This window comes from Abramis brama (assembly GCF_963993115.1).
Source record: "Abramis brama genome assembly, chromosome: 19".
Classification (NCBI taxonomy): domain Eukaryota; kingdom Metazoa; phylum Chordata; class Actinopteri; order Cypriniformes; family Leuciscidae; genus Abramis; species Abramis brama.
Genome location: NC_139981.1, coordinates 29,190,398 through 29,208,576, shown reverse-complemented (window position 1 = coordinate 29,208,576; position 18,179 = coordinate 29,190,398). Strand labels below are relative to the sequence as shown.

The window sequence follows — 18,179 nt, the reverse complement described above, 5'->3', positions numbered from 1 at the left end:
TGAAGCCATCTTTTCTGAGCATCCACCCTCAGTGGGTAAAAAGAAAACAAATCATTATTATGGACTGTCGAGTATTGCTCACTCTGGACTCTTGGCAAGACCAGCGCCCACCCAGATTAAAAGAGACACCCTTGGGCTGCATTGAGAACGAAGGCGATATGAACCCTTACCAAAAAAGGGAAGGGCGCGTGGAAAATGACATGCTCTCACATACGCAGAGATCATGCTGAGTGTTTTGAAAGGCTTTGGGTTTCTCTGCCTCATCAAAGGGTCTGGGAACAAGGTGATGACTACAGGAGTCAGATATGTATCAGCAATTACCAGGACCCATTTGCGAAAGGCCCCATGTGTGCCAAGTCAAATAGTTCCTGTGAGGCTCTTGTTATTGTCTGCATAAATTTACATGCAGAGCCATGGACTCCAAAACTGTACTGCGGTAAGACTGTGGGAGCCAGTCAGAGCTCAAGTGGGTTACTCAAAGCGAGTTATGAAGTTAATTTACTTGACCAAACTCGACTGGAATGTCTATTGACGAATGCGACCATTCAGGTGTGGTGTAAACAGGTCAATGTACAGTAAAGACCCACTGAAACGGCCTAAGATGTGTGAACATTTTGGAATGTACTTGTAAAAAATATACAGGTCAATGAACAGTACTGTAAATGTTACGTGGACTCATTTGATGCTATTACTTGTGTCGATAAAAGGTGCAGCTAAACTTCATGCATCAAACTAATCATTACTTTGCTAGATTGATTGTGGTGAGTGCTGTTGTCATCATTGACTTAATGGTCAGTTTGCTACCGGCCTGTGTGAAGGTCAGTCTGAGCGAGAGCTCTCATTGGCTCCTGGCCACCATCTCTGCTCTGTGATTGGCTGACATCTGAGACTGACCAGCAGACATGGCCTCTGACAGGATGCCAGCGAACCTCTGAGGCTGGATCCGCCCACCGAGCCCCCGCCTCACGTGTTTGTCAAAGTCACCCGTTAATTGCAACGATTGTCCAGCAGACTGGAAGAACCCTGCCCCTTTCTCTCTAGCTCTTTCTTTCGGTCTCTGAGTGCCGCCTGCATGCCTTTGCATTTCTCATGTGCTATTTTCAGTGCTCTGCTCAATTGCTGAGTGCACTACAATGCTGATCACTTTCCTTTTTGATTTTACAGCAGGGTCCTGGCTTTGTTTATCAGTCACTTTGAGCTGTTAGGAGGACGCTTCTCCATTCGCTCGCTGTCTGGATGCCCTTGCTCTTTGACTTTGTTTTTTTGCTTTAATCGTGCCTGGTGTGTGCGAATGTTGTGCTTCAAAGAGCGATAGGAGCTCTATGTTGTCATTCAGGTGTAGTCAGTCAGCAGTTGTTCCTGCCTCACTAGATTCTTCTCTGTGCATGCAAAAGTGCTACACACAGGAGGGGGAGGCTGATCGCTCTATGCTCTCTCCGTGTATCAGTGGCAGCACGTTGGTGGGGTAATCTGGTTAAATCAGAGGCATAATGGCTGATAAAAGGTGTGCGGTTTTTATAGTGCAGGGATCTAAGACCGGCACCGGGCGGCCCGAGCAGCCCCTGCTGTTTTTCTCTCTCATTCACATCACACATCACACATCACATCATACACACCCACAGAAGGAGCAGAGAAGAAAGAAAGAGAGGGAAAGGCATAGAGAAAGCAAGGGATCACAGGAAAAATAGGAAGGTACCAATTCCAGTAAGTGCAGGTAAGCGTTTGGAATGCACATGCTTGACAAGAAGTATGAAATCAAAGAACCATTTTTATTCCACACAATGCACCATGTTCTCTCTTCCAAGCCGCTTTGCATGATGCGCTTTTGAATTTCACATTGGCTGAATTTTGCCATTACAAAAAAGTCATGGAGATGCTAGCCGGTGTCAGCGAGGGGCACGAATGGAGGTGTCCTCTGGGAAGGATAGCGTGTGGAGCTTAGGGGAATCTGAACCACTGGCGTGTTTATGACCCCACTGAATCTCAGTGGTGATGGCACAACCAACAATCTACCACTTGTTTCTCCGAAAACGATCAGCACCAATGGCTTTATGGCCCTACTCCTGATAAGACTGTATGTACGCACAGCAGTCCCATGGTGAAAAAAGGGGAAACGCCACTGGTTCCCACACCAAGGGACAGTTTGCCTTTGGGATTAGGGTGATGTCCTCTGTCATGTGGGAAAAAGGAGAGTGAAAAGTGGGAAAGTGCAAGCAAACAACCCCCCCCCCCCCCTCCTTTTCCCCATATATCAGCTGTTTCTTCTGCTTTCCTAATCATTGCCTTTAACTAGCTTTCATAGTCTGATTGAGCACCTTGTCTCTGGGCAGATAATACTCATAAAGCTGGTATATAAAGTGTCACTGTTGTGTTTGCTCTTCTGTTTGCTCTGGGATTTAACTACTGCTGAAGTACTTCTTTTATCCCCCCCACCCATGACCATGTGAACTCTGGGAGATGGATGACTAAAGTGCTACTGATATCTTTTTCTTCCTCTATCTACTCCTCTTCCTCTGAGCTTTCTCTGATATAAGAGTTTGGTTCAATGTGGTAATGTTGCATCTCTTTTTGTTGTAAAGACTCACGTCATCCTCTTAAAGTTTTTTTTTTTTTTTGCCTCTAGTGGTACCAAACAGAATTGAAATTGTTTAAGCAAACCAACATCGTCTTAACCAATGGTGTGGGGCGGAACTACTTGTTTATTCAAGAAATGGAAGAAAGGGGAGCGTTTGAAACATGTTTGAAAGCCATCATTATTTTTGCAATTCGCTTTGGTACCACTAATAGTGCAGAAATTCCACACTTCGCCTTTAAGGGTGTTTTGCCCTAGGGAGAAGGAGTTTCGGGTTGGAGTCATTTGCTATGTGATGTTCAGTTTTAGTGGGAAGCAGACGTAAATTTAGATCAAATGCTATAATTGTGGTGTGTTAATGATGTAGACACTCTTCATCTGTCTCCATGTGTACAGGAAGTCCTTCTAAACCATCCCTCTTTTTCTTGCCAAAACCAGATTTTTGGTGTTTGCTGAATATTCCCTTCACAGCCACTCACTGTCATTATCGCTCATCTGCTTGTACATTCTCAAAACTTGAAATTAAAATTCTCTTTTCTGATGTTCTGGTCAGCAACATTACTGCAAGATCAGATCAACTGTAGAATTATTGGTCATCAGTAGAATGCTGATAATTGATTTCTGAAATAGCTAGTGGAAAAGTGCCCTTTTTTGGATATCCACTTCATTCATAGTTGATTCGTCAGATGCAGGGTCACTGTTGAGAGGGGTCATGTTTTTTTTGTTTTTTTTTGTTGCACAATTTCTGTTCCTTTTCCTGATCTGCTGCTAATGGCTGGGAAACCCCATTGCTCCATTCAAAAAATCCCCACGCCGTGCCCCGTCATCTGATCTGTGCTGTAGAGGTTCATGTGAATTTGGCAAATCAGCGCAGCTCATCACTGACGTGTCACAATGCATTAGGTCTGCTTTAGAAGACCTGAGTGAACATTACTCAGCACGGCCCGGGAGGAGCAGTGCAAACCCACTGAGTGTCTATCAGATACGCTGTATCCAAGTTTTTAGGAAAGAGCTGATATCGCCCAATGAGATATGCTATCACCGTTTGGTTCGCCTGATAAAGAGGGCAGGAAGGCCAGAGCAGGGAGGCAAAAAGGAAGGGAAAGGAAGGGAGGGATGGAGGGGGATGTTGGGAAGAGAGTTTGAAGAACAGTGAGTGACAGTAAACAAACAGGCTTTAACTCTTTGTTCATTAATCAGATGCTCTTGTGTGGCTGTGCCACATGCACTCGCCTTAGTTTATTTAGGCCTTTGATAAAGAGATTAGCAATCTCTTTTCGGGTTATCCTCTGCCAAAAAGACGTCTCTTGTTGACGACACTCTTTACAATATCCCCAATGACCTGTAGGAGCTATTCTAGTCAACCACGATGAGCGCCTGATATATTGTTTCCGAATAAAATTAGATTAAAAATATAAATCTTTTTGCAGCCATTGCAGGAAAAAACATTATCCCAGCAGGATAATCCTCCCGTGATCTGTAGGGATGTACATTCTTTCTCTAAGCAGGAGGCCAGTCTTTTTATTAGCGGTATCACAGTGGGTTTGAGTCCAGCTTAAAGCCACAAACAGTATTGTGCTAATTTTAGCCTCCAAAGAGGATGAGGATGAGTAGCCTGCTGCTAGTTTGCCATATGCTGCCCTACCGATAATACTGCATGAGGAATATTTTCCTGCCGATAGTGACTGGGACTGTTCATGTGAGGTCCTGGGACTGTTACAAAGACTTGTGAGCTGTCCAGAAGAGATATGACGAGGCGATGCTTGGTAGCAGGTCAAAATGTTCTCCCTGATAGACCAAACTGTACTCTCTGATATGTCTTTCCATATGTCTTTCTCCTCATTTTTATTGACATTTTCCAGAGCCTTTTTTGGTATGTCCATTGCTGTTTTTCTTGACATGTAAATTTACCTATATGAATAACAATGTATTTTCCACCACTTGACACCAAATGATTCAATTTTGATACGTCAGAACTTCAATCGCAAAGACCTTTAATGCATGAAGCCCAACAAAGAACGAAGGAATTTACCATGCCTTTTTGGAGACACCCCAGAAAGTCAATTTCATGCGAGCAAACACCACCAAAGCTCCATATTTGGGGAATTTGGCTTCCCTTGCACTGTGTGCTAAAGCTATTTGACCTTTGTATTTGTCACCAGAGACTTCTCACAGAGAGGGATTATTTGCTGGGGTGCTGCAGTTTTGGAGTGGCGGTGGACGAAGGTGTGTGCAGATGGAGGCCGGTGCAGAAAGCACCAGGGGGAGGGCTGTGTTAACAACGGGCCGAAAGCTTGACCCAGGACTGACCCTTACTAAACAATCCTCTCCCAGAGCCTAGCCCTAGTCTTTTGACATGGATACCTGCTGAAGGGATTTAGGGGTAAAGATAAAGACCTCCTCAAGCGTTTCTTTTTTTAAGATTTAAGGAGTGAAAGAGAGATAACAAACAAACAAAAGTTGTATGCTTTTAGAGGGTGTGTATGTGTATGGAGAGAGGGTGTGTTTGCTTAATGTGTGCTTGAGAGAGAGTGAATGCATGTGTGTGCGAGCATGCGTGCACTTTTTTTTGCAAGCCGTAACCCGATCACCAGCAATGCCCTGGGAGCCTGATTGAGTCAGAGAATGGCAGGAACCAGAAAGATTCCCAGCTTGATAACCTAAAAAATGTCCAAAAAATTCCTCAGAGCTGTCCCTGCTCTTTGTGAATATATGTGTAAGTGCGTGTGTGTTTGTGGTCTCAATAGAGGACTGCACAGCCGAGCTGTAATGGTATCGCCCACGTCCAGCCGCCCCTGATCTGTTGCTGTCAGGAAGCAGACGTTCAGCCCAGCTCTGTTTCCGTCACTTCCAGCCCTGAGCCTTATCTCCCTAGTTCACCATAAGCTGATAGAACTACAATTCCCCCACATTCCCTCTGCTCCACTTCCTGTGGCCTCAGCATGTCTGACAGGGGTGAATTCGAGGCCTTCGTTAGACTGCAGTAAATATAGGCGCAACGGATCTGTCACTTTGAATGAAGGACAGCTTATTAAAGAAATGCCTCCTGATGTTACAGTTCATCCTAGAATGACTTAATTGTTCCTATGTCTTTATTCTCAATCATTTTTCACAACCAAGGGTCAAGGTTTGGCTGGCAGCATGGCTGTCTCCATTGAGCTGCTTAACATTTTTGTGGAATCAATGATACCATTCAAACATTTTGTGGCAATATTAAAAAAAAAAGAGAGAGAAATTTATACATTTTTATTCATCAAGGATGCATTAAATTGATCAAAATTGACAAAATATTTATATTTAATAAATGCTTTAATAAACATAATACATAAATTTAATAAATGCTTCATTCAAATAATCCTTATGAAAGTCAAGTCAAGACACCTTTATTGGATTGGATTGGATCAAAGCAGCTTTACAGTGATAACATGAAAATAATACAACAAATGTCCCCAACTAAGCAAGCCAAAAGCCAAGGCAACAACAGTGGCAAGGAACCAAAACTCCATCAGGAGACAGAATGGAGAAAAAAACCTTGGGAGAACCCAGGCTAACATTAGCGTAGATGCCATTCTTCTTATGATGTAACGAGTACATCGGGTGTTATAGGAAGTGTCCCCGGTTCCGGCTGACCTAATATATGCAGCCTAATAATCATTTAACTGATTTGAATAATAGAAATGTATAACGTTCTATGTGAATGCCAGGTCAAAGAGATGCGTTTTTAGTCTAGATTTAAACTGATAGAGTGTGTCTGCTTCCCGGACAATGTTAGGAAGACTGTTCCAAAGTTTAGGTGCTAAATAGGAAAATGATCTACTGCCAGCAGTCGATCTTGATATTCTAGGTATTATCAACTGGCCAAAATTTTGAGAACTAACTGGTCCGCATTTTTCATTGAAAGCATATGTCGTAATTTAGGTATATTTTTAAGATGGAAGAATGCAGTTTTACAGATGCTAGAAACGTGGCTTTCAAATGAAAGATTGGTATCAAAGAGCACACCCAGGTTCCTAACCGACGACGAAGACTTGACAGCAGCCAATGATCAAAACAAGAAAGTATCACCATTAAAAAAAAAAAAAATTTAAACAGCACAACTGTTTTTAACATTGATAATAATAATAATAATAATAATAATAATTTGAATACATTTGAAAATGTATTAAAATAGAACACAGTTCTTTTAATTTATAATAATATTTTGCAAAATTACTGTTTTTACTGTGTTTTTGATCAAATAAATGCAGCCTTGGCGAGTTAAAGAGACGTCTTTCAAAAACATAAACAAATGTACATATACATATATCAACACATAAATCTGTAAGTCACCAGCAAAAGTCTTGGAAGTGTGTTCTTGTAGTTAGCCAATCTGTTTTCAGCATTTATTATTAATCCCAAGGCACATGTATATATTTTGTCTATCTAGCCAATCAAGCTATCCAAGTAGATGAATGAAAATGCTAGCTTTCAACTTTCTCCATATAGACTCTTTAGGTGAAACGGGGGTCTTCTGCTGTATGTGCAGACATAATGGATCTGAATGAAGAGCAGCTTATCATTGATAGAAAAGCTATTTGATGTTACATTTCATCCTTTGGATGACTTTTTCCCACCACCATCTTTTCAGTAATAACAGTGCCCGGGTTTTCTTTATAAGCAGGGATCATTGTGTAATTCTGCCATACAATTCACTCTCCATGTTAACTACATTTAACAAACGCAGGGGAGACCAAGCAGGCTATTATTAGAAGTGAAATACCCTCACATTATCTACTGTACTACAGCCCAATGGATGGCGATACGCTGTAGTTGGGGAAAATCCCTGTGCATTAGAGCACTTATCTCAGCCTGTGTCATTTAGATAGCTGCCATGTGGAAAATGATCTGCCAGAAGCCAATAATGAAGACCGACGCAGTTAACCACACGTCTCTGGTTGCGTTTCGCTCATTACTAAAATATACCAAAAAACACAAAGGAACAATACAAAACAGTTTGTCTCTAGGCCTCTGTCTGTTACAGATATTGAAAAGTTGCTGTTCTCAATTGAGTCAGAGGATGGATGTCATGTCTTTATTTGGCTGTGTGTGTGTGTATTGTTTTAGGTTCACCTAGAGTAGATGATGAGAGGTTTAAAAGCGCTCAGATGAGTTGAATTCCAGGCAGATTGCTGCAGTAGTGCTGTTGTTGCGACCAGCGAAGGCTCTTAGCTTTTGTTGCGAGCCATGTTCCTTTTTTTAAAAAACACTTTCCTCACAGCCATCCGGTCTGCCTGGATATCGAACAAAGCTGGCCCTGGAGAAGGTGTCAAAAGCTGTCTGAGAGAGAGCGAGAGAGAGAGAGAGAGAGAGAGAGAGGGAGAATAGAGCATGTATACTCTTTGTGAGTGTGTGTGTGTGTGTTGCCTCAGTGGAATCAGAGGACTCTTAAAGTGTTCCCGTTTGAACCTCACCAGCCTGCCTTTTCTGCCTTATATCTTCAGATTAAAAAAAAATTACAAAGGAGAAAAATCAATAGTTACACAGTAAAAGTGCTCGACATGAAAGGGTAAACTCAGGGCCCTACACTTTCATTTGACCGTTTTCCCCCCTCGACACACGGACCGGAGGAAGAATGAAAAGAGGAGGAGGGGAGGGAAAGGGAGAGAGTGAGAGAGACCTCAGTTTAATGCTGTGTTTTTGCCCCTGGGCCTCAGTACGCTTTCCAATGTGTCGGGGGCTTCAGTGGAAGTGACCCCTACACAGACATGGACGAAAAAGAGCCGTAACATTTGCAATGACATTTTTGCCATCACCTGTGGGTATGTCAGCGGCCTGATCCCGGAGACCTGGGAATATGCATGAGGAGCTCTCAGCTAGGACTCACGCGGGCGACTCCGTTTAATTAGAGGCATTATAACACTGAATATGAGGCACATTATGCATTACCCTCTCTCTGTTAGCCCCGCTGCGAGGCGATGACAGAGACGCACGAGGTACGGCATGAAAGACTTGTAATTACACTCTTTTTCCCCCTCAAATTATGAATTACAGATCTGTCACTGTCATCATATGTGTAATAAAAGGGGGGAAAACAGTGGCATTATTTAAGATGCCTGCAGTTATTTAAATCGGTCATTATTTACTGTCATTATTTCAAATGAATCCCGGGTAATTACAGATTGTAATTATGACTCTCCGCAGATTAGTATTTACAGTGCTATTTTTTATAAATCGAAAAAGTAGTTGAGCATTAATACACACATATGCACAGCTATGCATATCACAAGACACAAGTGATCAGTTCTCAAAGAGCCAAACACAGTCAACATAACTAAAGATCTGCCACATTGCCGCCATGTCGCATCTCATTAAACCCTCTATTTTACTTTTTATGTATCCTTCCAAGTCAGAAACTAGAGGAGCTAAGGCCATTTTGCTGGAAGAGCAAGTGATTGCAGTCAGCAGACCGCTACTAATGTTTGTATGTATTTTAGGAACAGAAAATGTATGGTGGGGCAAGCGTGCACGGCAAGCTCCCTGCTAATCTGAGTGTCTCTTGTTGGGAATCATACCGCAGGAATTCCTGCATGTTCAGAATATTTTTGAGGTGGGAGGCGCTTGTGACCCATGCAAAGGGAACCCCCGCTGCCTGGTCCATTCTAACCATGTGAATGGCCTGAATACAATGAACCCGGCTTTATCTTTTCTTCCCCGACCCTCCCCTCTTCCCATTTGCCCACTCTCTTTATATGCGACTCTGTGTGTGTGTGTGTGTGTTAGAAGGAAGAGTGTGTGAACGTGTGTGAATGTGTGCATAGTGAAAAGAAGGCGGATGGCAGGCCCTTAAGGCTGAGGTTTTGCAGGACCAGGAAAGCCGTGGTACAGTCATATGAGAGTGTGTTTGAATGTTAAGGGAGAGTGAGAGAGCAGCACAGGTCACCTGACTCCCTCCGCAGGGAGAGGCCAGAGGTGCTCTAGAAATCATCCATGGACCAAATGTGGTGTAAAGCAAAAGCCAATCTGTTTCCACAGCTTGGCCCCATCCATCAGACCATGGCCAATAAAATGTAGTCAAAACACTTCTTAAAATTGGGCAAGAAGCTATACAGCATGAGCAATGACAGCCTGATTTATCCAAATGTTGAAAAGATTCAAATGAAACCCTGATGAGAAACAGCATACATTGTGTTTTAGATTCTGATAGAACTACAATCCCCAATAGCCTTGTTATGGGTGACATGTCTAAATTTCAAACATAAATGCAAAAATAACATATTGCTAATAAATAAGCTGTATTGCTTAGATAAACATATAGCCCCACCCCCAAACTCACATCACTGGTTGATCCAATGCTATTATCATGTCAGAAAATCACAGATATTACACACTAAACCTTTAAACTACCTTTACCAGCAAGTTACCAGCAACAACTAACCAGCCTGACTGGTCTTTTCAGCAGAGGTGGTAGATCTCCATCTCAAAAAATGTAGCATCAAGCCATCTTTTTTGTAGCATGTAAATGAACGCTTGACATTGTGCTTGATGAATTGGAAGTGCCACTCTGCTAATTTGTAAAGCAGCAGAAAAATGGCTGACACTTTGGAGTTGTGTACGCACACGGCAAGGGGAACAGGTAGTGCCCTTTTTGAGTAATCGGATCATAACAGATTAGCCTACATCTCTCTGATAATGTCAGAAAGCGCCTTTAGTAAGTTAGAGAGAGTGGTGGAGATAGAGAGAGAGAGAGAGAGAGAGAGAGAGATGGCTGAAGAGATCGAGAGAGCAGGAGACAGGTATTGAGATGGAGTAGATGAGCCAATCAGAAGAGCTGGCTGACAAAGGCATGTTGGGAAGCTAACCTGATTTTAGCAGCAGCCAGGCATCTAGAGCGTCACATGCTGATCTCATGCACGGATGTGTGTGTGTGCGCATACGAGGGGGTCATAAAAAATTCTCTCCCTGGTTAGCCGCGGGGCATCCTCCTCAGCCTCTGGCCTGCTCCAGTCACTGGCCTGCTCTCTAATTGCTGCATAGACTCCACCACACATGGCCAGATGAGATGACATTTTCTTCTCTGTCAGTGGCGGACCGGACCGCGCGTCCCCCCTCCCTGCAGTAGTTGCTAAGACGCTGTCATAACCCATTAGCAGTTGGCCAAAGTTCGCCCGTGGCATTTCCTCATGGCATCAGCGAAAAGGCGCATAAATCTGCCAGTGGAGCCTGCTGCTGGACTAATGAGGCTGTGAGCTTGTTTATGGACTAGCATCATTTTTATGATTATTTCCACCTTTTCAGTCTCGCCGCCATCATTCGTCTTTATTTGGCACGGGTAGAGTGCGGAAGCTCGGCAACGGCCTGACATTTTGAAACGAAAGTGCCGTATAGACACTGCCACATGCCTAAGCAGACACACCAGTGCTAAAAAAGATGCGAAATTAGCCCTAGTCGAATAAGGTGAGCCAGTATTAAATTGCACCGAAGATGAAAATAACAATAAAATTGACAGTTGAAATAGGTATCCTGAACGTACATCTCTGTTACAGCCCTAGAAAAGAGTCAGGGAAGTGACGCCATTTTATCAAATCAGAAATGCTTTCTTCTTGTGAGTCTTTTTGCATGTTTGATTTTTCAGAAAATCTCTTACAACACACCATATTTTTCGTTGCATGTAACTGAACAGTTACTGTGTTGACTAGCAATGGGATGACAGTTTGACAGAAGCTTGCTGTATAGACACTGCCATGTGCTTACATTGACACTGCAATGCTAAAAAAGAGGTGAAATTAGTACCAGACTCGACTAAGTTAAATCGGTATCAAATTGCGGGGAAAAAATGGAAATCCCAATAAAATTGACAGCTTTCGTTTCCCTCCCCCTCATTTGCCTTCAAGGTGTAGGCCTTAAGAGGTTAGTTTTTAAGGAAAATATTGGGGAAGAGAGGTTAAATAGTTCAAAATGGCTAGAAGAGGCGGAAGACCAAAGCTCAAGAGAGCACACACACAACAGAGTTACCTCAGACATCACTCAAACGGCCCCTGCCCTTTTTCACTCTTTCGTCATACCCCCCCCTTCCCTCTTCCTCCGTCTGACCTGATATCCAGTGTTTGCTTCTGTTTTGCTAACTCGCATGGGACAAGCCCTGGGTTTATTATTTTAGGCTTTGCTGAACACGAACTAGTCTTTACACCGGATTTGAAGCATTTGCTTCTAATGAAAATGGTGTCTTAGATTACAAACCAGCGGTGCCACTGCCTCTCCAGATGGGAGCTGGGAAGTTCTATTTGCCTAAACACAGTCGGAAGACAAACTGCTCTCTGAGCCAGGGCTGTTTTTGGCATCAGTTAATGATGTAATCGAAACTCGCCTTTGACAGCTTTTAGTTTTGATTTTTTTTTTTTTTTCAGTTTTGTTTTGTGTCTGTGTGTGTTGGGGGAGGGCGATTCAGCTCTGGTCAGTTTCTTAGTAAGTGACAGACTGAGGGAAAGTGCCCTTGTGTAAAAGGCAAAGCCATTGTATCTACATAAGTCTTCACTTAAAAAGTCTCAGCCTTTTCTGGGGCTTCTCTCCTAGGTAGAGAGGGCTGGCGGAGTGTTTTATATGGAATGTAGAAAGCCTTCGCTCTCCTAATGGCGTATATAATTCAGGTGCCCGCAAGGCATGCTTTCAGGAATTCTTTTGCCTGAGGTAATGGGGAGCAAAGACTCTTTTAGACCCTTGATTATTCTATTGATGCATGGAGCTGGGAAAAAAATTATCTCCAACCGGATTACTGCAGACATTTCCATTAATTATCAATGATACAGGTGCCTTATGTCGCTGACTGAAAGCTACAGCGAGAGAAAGAGTTAACCCACCATAATCTCTCTGTACGAATAGCGCTGGGGCTTTTGGAAGTGCTTTATATGTAATCAATAAGTTACTCTCTTCGTTCCTGTGCCTCCGCTATTGAAACGCTTGCAACGTGCTGTTGTTTGCCTTGCTCGTGTTTCTTTTATGGTTTATTATTTGAATTGCGGGTTCATGATAACAATTATCAGAAGTCTTCTCAGTGGCGGGTTCGGGCTCTCATTGAGGGAGAATGCGTACGATAATTGGGGGATCTGAATAAAATCAGCGTACGCAAGCAAACTGGCAGTGTGAGGCTGAAAAGGCGACGTAAGCCATCTCCTCTGCTCTGGTATGTCAAACTGCCCATTATAAAGCCTTATCGAGCACCCACAGGTTGCTGCAAACACCCATGCAGCATTGTTATTAAAATGCAGCTCTTTGAAAGGGATGCCGTTTTGTGCAGCAGCCATATTCACCCCCCTCCTTCCCCTTTTTTATAGTGTGTAACTCCCACCTGAGGTAAAAAGACACCGGGGCGAGCTTCAATCAATATTTCCCTGGGATAATGAAGACTAAATCTCTCTGTCATTCTCAATTCATTGGTGACTCACTGTGTTGGAAGGCAGGGGGGAAATGCGACCTTACAAGTCCATTGTACTCTCTCTCTTTTTCTGAGCGTTGTGTGGGGGATGAGAAAGGGGGGTTATTTATAAAAGTATTAAAAATGAATGCATTCAGACGTGACGCTTCAAAGAAGCACTATTGTTGCCAGCTTACCCTGTTGCCTTTTTTTTTTTTTTTTGTGGGGGGGGTGGGTGCACTGCCTGCTTCTGTGTTCCTGTTACTGATCAGGACCTGTGTGTGTGGTGTGTGTTTTGACAGGTGACGGTCTGGACAACAGTGTGGCATCACCCAGCACAGGAGATGACGACGACCCCGACAAGGAGAAGAAGAGGAATAAAAAACGGGGTATCTTCCCTAAAGTGGCGACCAACATTATGAGGGCATGGCTTTTCCAGCACTTGACGGTGAGTTCAGTAAAGTGATCTTTCCTCTTGCTGCTTCTCTTTGAGTCTTTTACAGCCAATACTGAATGCTGCACTTCAAAGCCCTTGAAATAGGCAACGCACATGCTTTCATTCACTTTATCTTTCCTAGCCTTAACAACACATGCTCTAAGTTTTAGGCCAAGAAAAAAGAAAAAAAAACAGCATCAAGCTAAAGATAGCAAAGACAGAAGTTAGACAACAGAAGTCGTCGATTTCAATACGTTTTTACTGTTATTCATGGACATTTTTAGGAGTTCTCCATACAATGTGTGTCAGCGTATTATCCATATTAACATTGACTTGAGATGGGGATTATGGTATATTTTGGTCACTAAAGCAACACTTAAAGATGTCTATATGCCATTACATTAAGAAAGTGTCCAACCAAGTGGCATAAAAAAGAAGACAGCAAGCACACTTTACAGTTGTGTGAGGCTTAACATTTAAATTATATGTATAAAAAAAATATATGTATTGTTCAAAATGACGACAAAGTATTTGTAGTATCAAATCACGTAGTGTAGCATTTAAATACTTTTTGGAGCCAGTGTACGTCTAAGTTACATGATCAAAACTGGGTTAGCTAGTTAGTTGAATGTGTTTTTGGGCTGGTGGTTGGTTCTCTTACTGTGGCTGTCCACACCTGCCATAGAGAAGTGATAGAGCAGCACAGGCCATTGATGTGGTTGGCTCTTCCTCTTGCTTTGATGGATTTCACTTCCACTATTTCATTTACCACAAAGTAATCGGAGTGCTGTCAAGACACCACTTATCTCCATATATCTACCCTTCTCACAGGCTAAACACACACCTCTGCCAGCCTCGCTCTCTCACACACACATGCACACTCTGCACAACTCATAATAATAATGTCTCTTAATTAAAGACAGTGAAATGTTCACGTAGGTGTTTTTTCAATGAACATATTACTTAAGGCTTCACATGTTTGTGTTACGCTTTTTTTACTCTGAAGTAGCCAGCAGCGTGCATTTTTAGGTGTTGAAAGGAAGTGTGTTTCTAACCAAGCTGGAGTCAAAAGGGAACCCATTTGATCAGTGCCAAAAGCCCCCACATGCTCGCCCCCTGCCCCCCATTTCTTACATCTGTGGCACAGAAACTATGCCTGAGTACCCCAGAACTTCACCTGCCCCAAGCACACCCCCAACACACACACACACACACACACACACACACACACACACACACTCAAACCCCCATCAACTACCACCTTTAGCGGCCCCAGGAGAAAGGTGTGTGAAAAGAAAGCCATTTGCCAGTTCACACAGGCACACACATACGTACACACAAACAACAGTGTGCAATATCCACAAGAGCATAGACTGATGGAAGTTTAGTTTCCTGTTTGTCTTGGCTGACTATTTTGGTGGACAGTATTGTGTCATTGAGAGCTTGTTCTGTCTGAAGTGTTTGTATTTAACTATACTTCAGGGACAAAACTCTCCTGGAAGTTTGCTAAATCTGACAAACCCCCTATTTTAGGACATCTTCAAGGTGAAAATGATTCATGAATAGTTTATTATTATTATAAAAATGCATTATTTTTTAAAAGGTACAGTTAGAGTTTAGATTAGGCTTAGAATACCACTCTTACTATTGCTCTACAAACCCCTACTCTAAGTATTAAACTTTTCTGCGTAACATGTCCTCGGTTTTTTGTGCTCTGTGTATCTTAAATGATGGGATTTGTTAAGGAACGATGTGCTATTACATTGAAGAAATCTTACCTTACAATTTTGCACCCTAGCAAGCTCTTAGCAGTGCTCTAGCAACTACTTAGAACACTAAGCAAACAACCACATAACATCAAACAAGCAAACACCCCTAACAGCCTTGCATTGTGATTGTGGGACACTTTTGAATGAAATGACAGTGATTGCTAGTAGACGTTTATACTTGACTTTAGTATCCAATCAATCTCCAATTAATTGAAAATGACTGTAAACACTCCTTAGAGAGAGAGAGAGAGAGAGAGAGAGAGAGAGAGAGAGAGAGAGAGCGCGCACAGTGCTTGAGATGAAAAAAGGTAAAGAAACCAATGTCACCCTGCACCCCACAAAGAGTGAGCAAAACAGGGATATATTAGACCAACAGAAAGTGGTAGAAAGGAAGCTGACTTTAATACAGAGACAATGAGTGTTGCTTTGATCAGATCGAAACATAAATGGAAACACTTTTCAGGCTCTGCCATAAATAGGTTTGTACAGCGCTCCTTACGGCAAACTTGAGAAATTAGACTCGTTTCACTCCCTGCTTTGAGTGCTTCACTCTGACAGCTCAGCATTTGAATGGGGAACAAAACAACACGCAGCACGTGAGGAACGGATGACTGACCCTACGGACAATGCGATCGTCTCGCCTTCCGTTCCCAACTGTCTTTTACTCAAAGGACGTCAGAAAGTCTCAACTGGGGCCACAAAGATGAAGGAGAAAGTGTGAGAGCTCAGGATTGATGTAAGAGGTAGTTGCTGAACGTCTCTTTTCCTCTGAATCAATGTGTGAAGGAACAGTCCTCATGTCTGGCCCCTGGTGATAAAGATAGCGGCAATTAGCAAGCGGCACAAACAACACACGCAGATGATAGCCTTCTGTCTGAGAGAAATATATGTGTTGCACAGTTCAAGAACCAACCGCAGAAGGAATGCGCTCTTTGCATGTCACATGAATCAAACGGTAAAGCCATTGTGCCGAGAAGGAAGTGTGAAGTGGGTGGCAGTACAAGATAATTCTGATGAGCCATTCGGTGGAAGAGGAGGAGAGGAAAACAATAAGCGGAACGGAGACTGATACAGAGGAGACGGTGAAGGCTTATGGGGTAGCTACACCCTAAAGCTGCTCTTTAATCAGTTGTTTTCAGTTCCCAGTTATTAGCTGGCTTGCAGGGCGAGTGGAAGAGGGAGTTTTGCAGGTCTGAGAATAGCATGGAGAAAGAGGGAGAGATGCTAGCTAATTACTCTTCACTCACAAGTGTTTTAGCATGCTGTAAAGCTGGCGTGAACACATTCCAATAAACTTTGTGGTGAAATAAAAAACAAAAAACAAAAGGCCCTAAACTTCTGTTAGTTTTCCTGTTTTAACTGTTGTTTGTTTTTTTATTTTATCTGAACAAAGATAGCGAGACTGTGCCAGGCATCCTGGAGAGGAATGCTGGGTGCACTGAGCAGCTTTCCTGTTCCCGTGGCCGTGAAATTGGACTCTTTGCCCCCCTCCTTCCCATTCCTTGTTCCCTCCTGATTTTCACTCTCTATCTCACAAACAGTATTTTCTTGTTTAATTTAACAAGAAAGGAGTAATAAATGGAAGCCATTGCTCCAAATCCCGCTGTGCTTATGTTTTTGCACTCAGCTCCCCAGTGAAAGGGCAATTTGCTAAATTATGTGATAGAGTAATTAGATGAAAGCCAGGCTTCAGATTGTTGCTATGCAGCCACAATAAGGACTGATCCTGGACCAGCTGAATATTAGGCTGGCTCTGGGCTTCGTCCTGTTTGTACACAGAACCGGAGAGCGAGAGGGAGCCTCCATAACAGCTCGTAAAAAGCAAACCACAGCACAATGTGCAATCGCTCCCCCCCATTTTACGTGGTGTTTGTGTTCAAAATGAGACTGGAAGGCATAATCGCTTTTAATGCAATTAGGCTCCAATTTAGCACCCTCTTCACACACATGTAACAATTCTGGTGGAGGCAACATTCTTGTTTTTTCTCTTACTCGCTGGGAGCACATTTTGCCAAACCTCAACTGTGCTGCATCTTGAGCAGAACCAGGTGTGAAAAACGCTATAACTCATTTCTGCACTCGATGGACTGAATCGTGCAGAGGGCCCTGAGCTGGTTGGACCAGCAGAAGGGGGAACGGGCTGTGTCCTCTTCGGGGAGTTGGGTTGAATTTGTTGCCCCATAGTTGGAGGCTGGAGTCAGGGGGAGAGAGTTGGTTTGAATTGGCCTGCTGATGATTTCCTGGGCAAAATTACAGATGTTCAGTATATGACCTCCTCAAAAAGTAGTGCATGGAAAGCACAGAGGGGTTTTCAAAAGGCTGGGGTTCTCGGTTTTACTTACTTAAAACAAAAAAACACTGAAAGGGAGTCATACATTTGGCTCAAAGCAGTGAATTTTCCTACATGCTCAATTTAATTCACTAAGTCAAGATAAGATTTGCACTGTCTCACATATTAATCAAAATCTTAATTAATCAACTTGTGCAGTGTAGAAAAATATGGTGGAAGTGCTGTACATAGCAAAACAGGAGCGTTACAAATGTACTTGTTATGACCAACAGATAGATCCACAGTTTTAAAAAAAAAGCCATTGTATTCATAGTTCTTAGCATTAGATACCATCCTGAAAGTTGTCTGTGAAATGGTTGAGATGGTGCTGTGTGTTGACATTGTTCAAACAGCAAGACCCGCCACTCATATCGCCATAGCAACTGGGTGCCCTGACAGATCTTATCACAAGGGTTTGGACCTGATGATATGTTTCCTCGACCACCTTTAGTTGTCAAGCTAGCCTGTTATCACCTCAATGAAAACTTTTGAGAGACTTAAATTGCACATTGCAAACACAAAAATAAAATTTTAATTTATCAAACATGCAATATTTTCTAGACAATATATCATTTCTAAAATGTAAATTTTTGCAATGTGTCTTTATAAAATATTTTACTTTGGGAATGAATTCTTTGATATAGGCTATGGTTTTTCTTTGAAATCCAAGGAATACCATGAAATTG

The 18,179-nt window shown here is 42.7% G+C and overlaps 1 protein-coding gene across 2 annotated transcripts in view; it reads left to right on the top strand.

The window, feature by feature from the left end:
• meis1b (Meis homeobox 1 b) overlaps window positions 1-18,179 on the top strand; it is a 63,711-nt gene that overhangs the window by 16,782 nt on the left and 28,750 nt on the right. For both annotated transcript variants that reach the window (XM_084092357.1, XM_084092356.1), the window contains exon 8: window positions 13,262-13,407. In XM_084092357.1, the coding sequence (XP_083948483.1) occupies window positions 13,262-13,407 (146 nt within the window). The remainder of the gene's footprint in view (window positions 1-13,261; window positions 13,408-18,179) is intronic.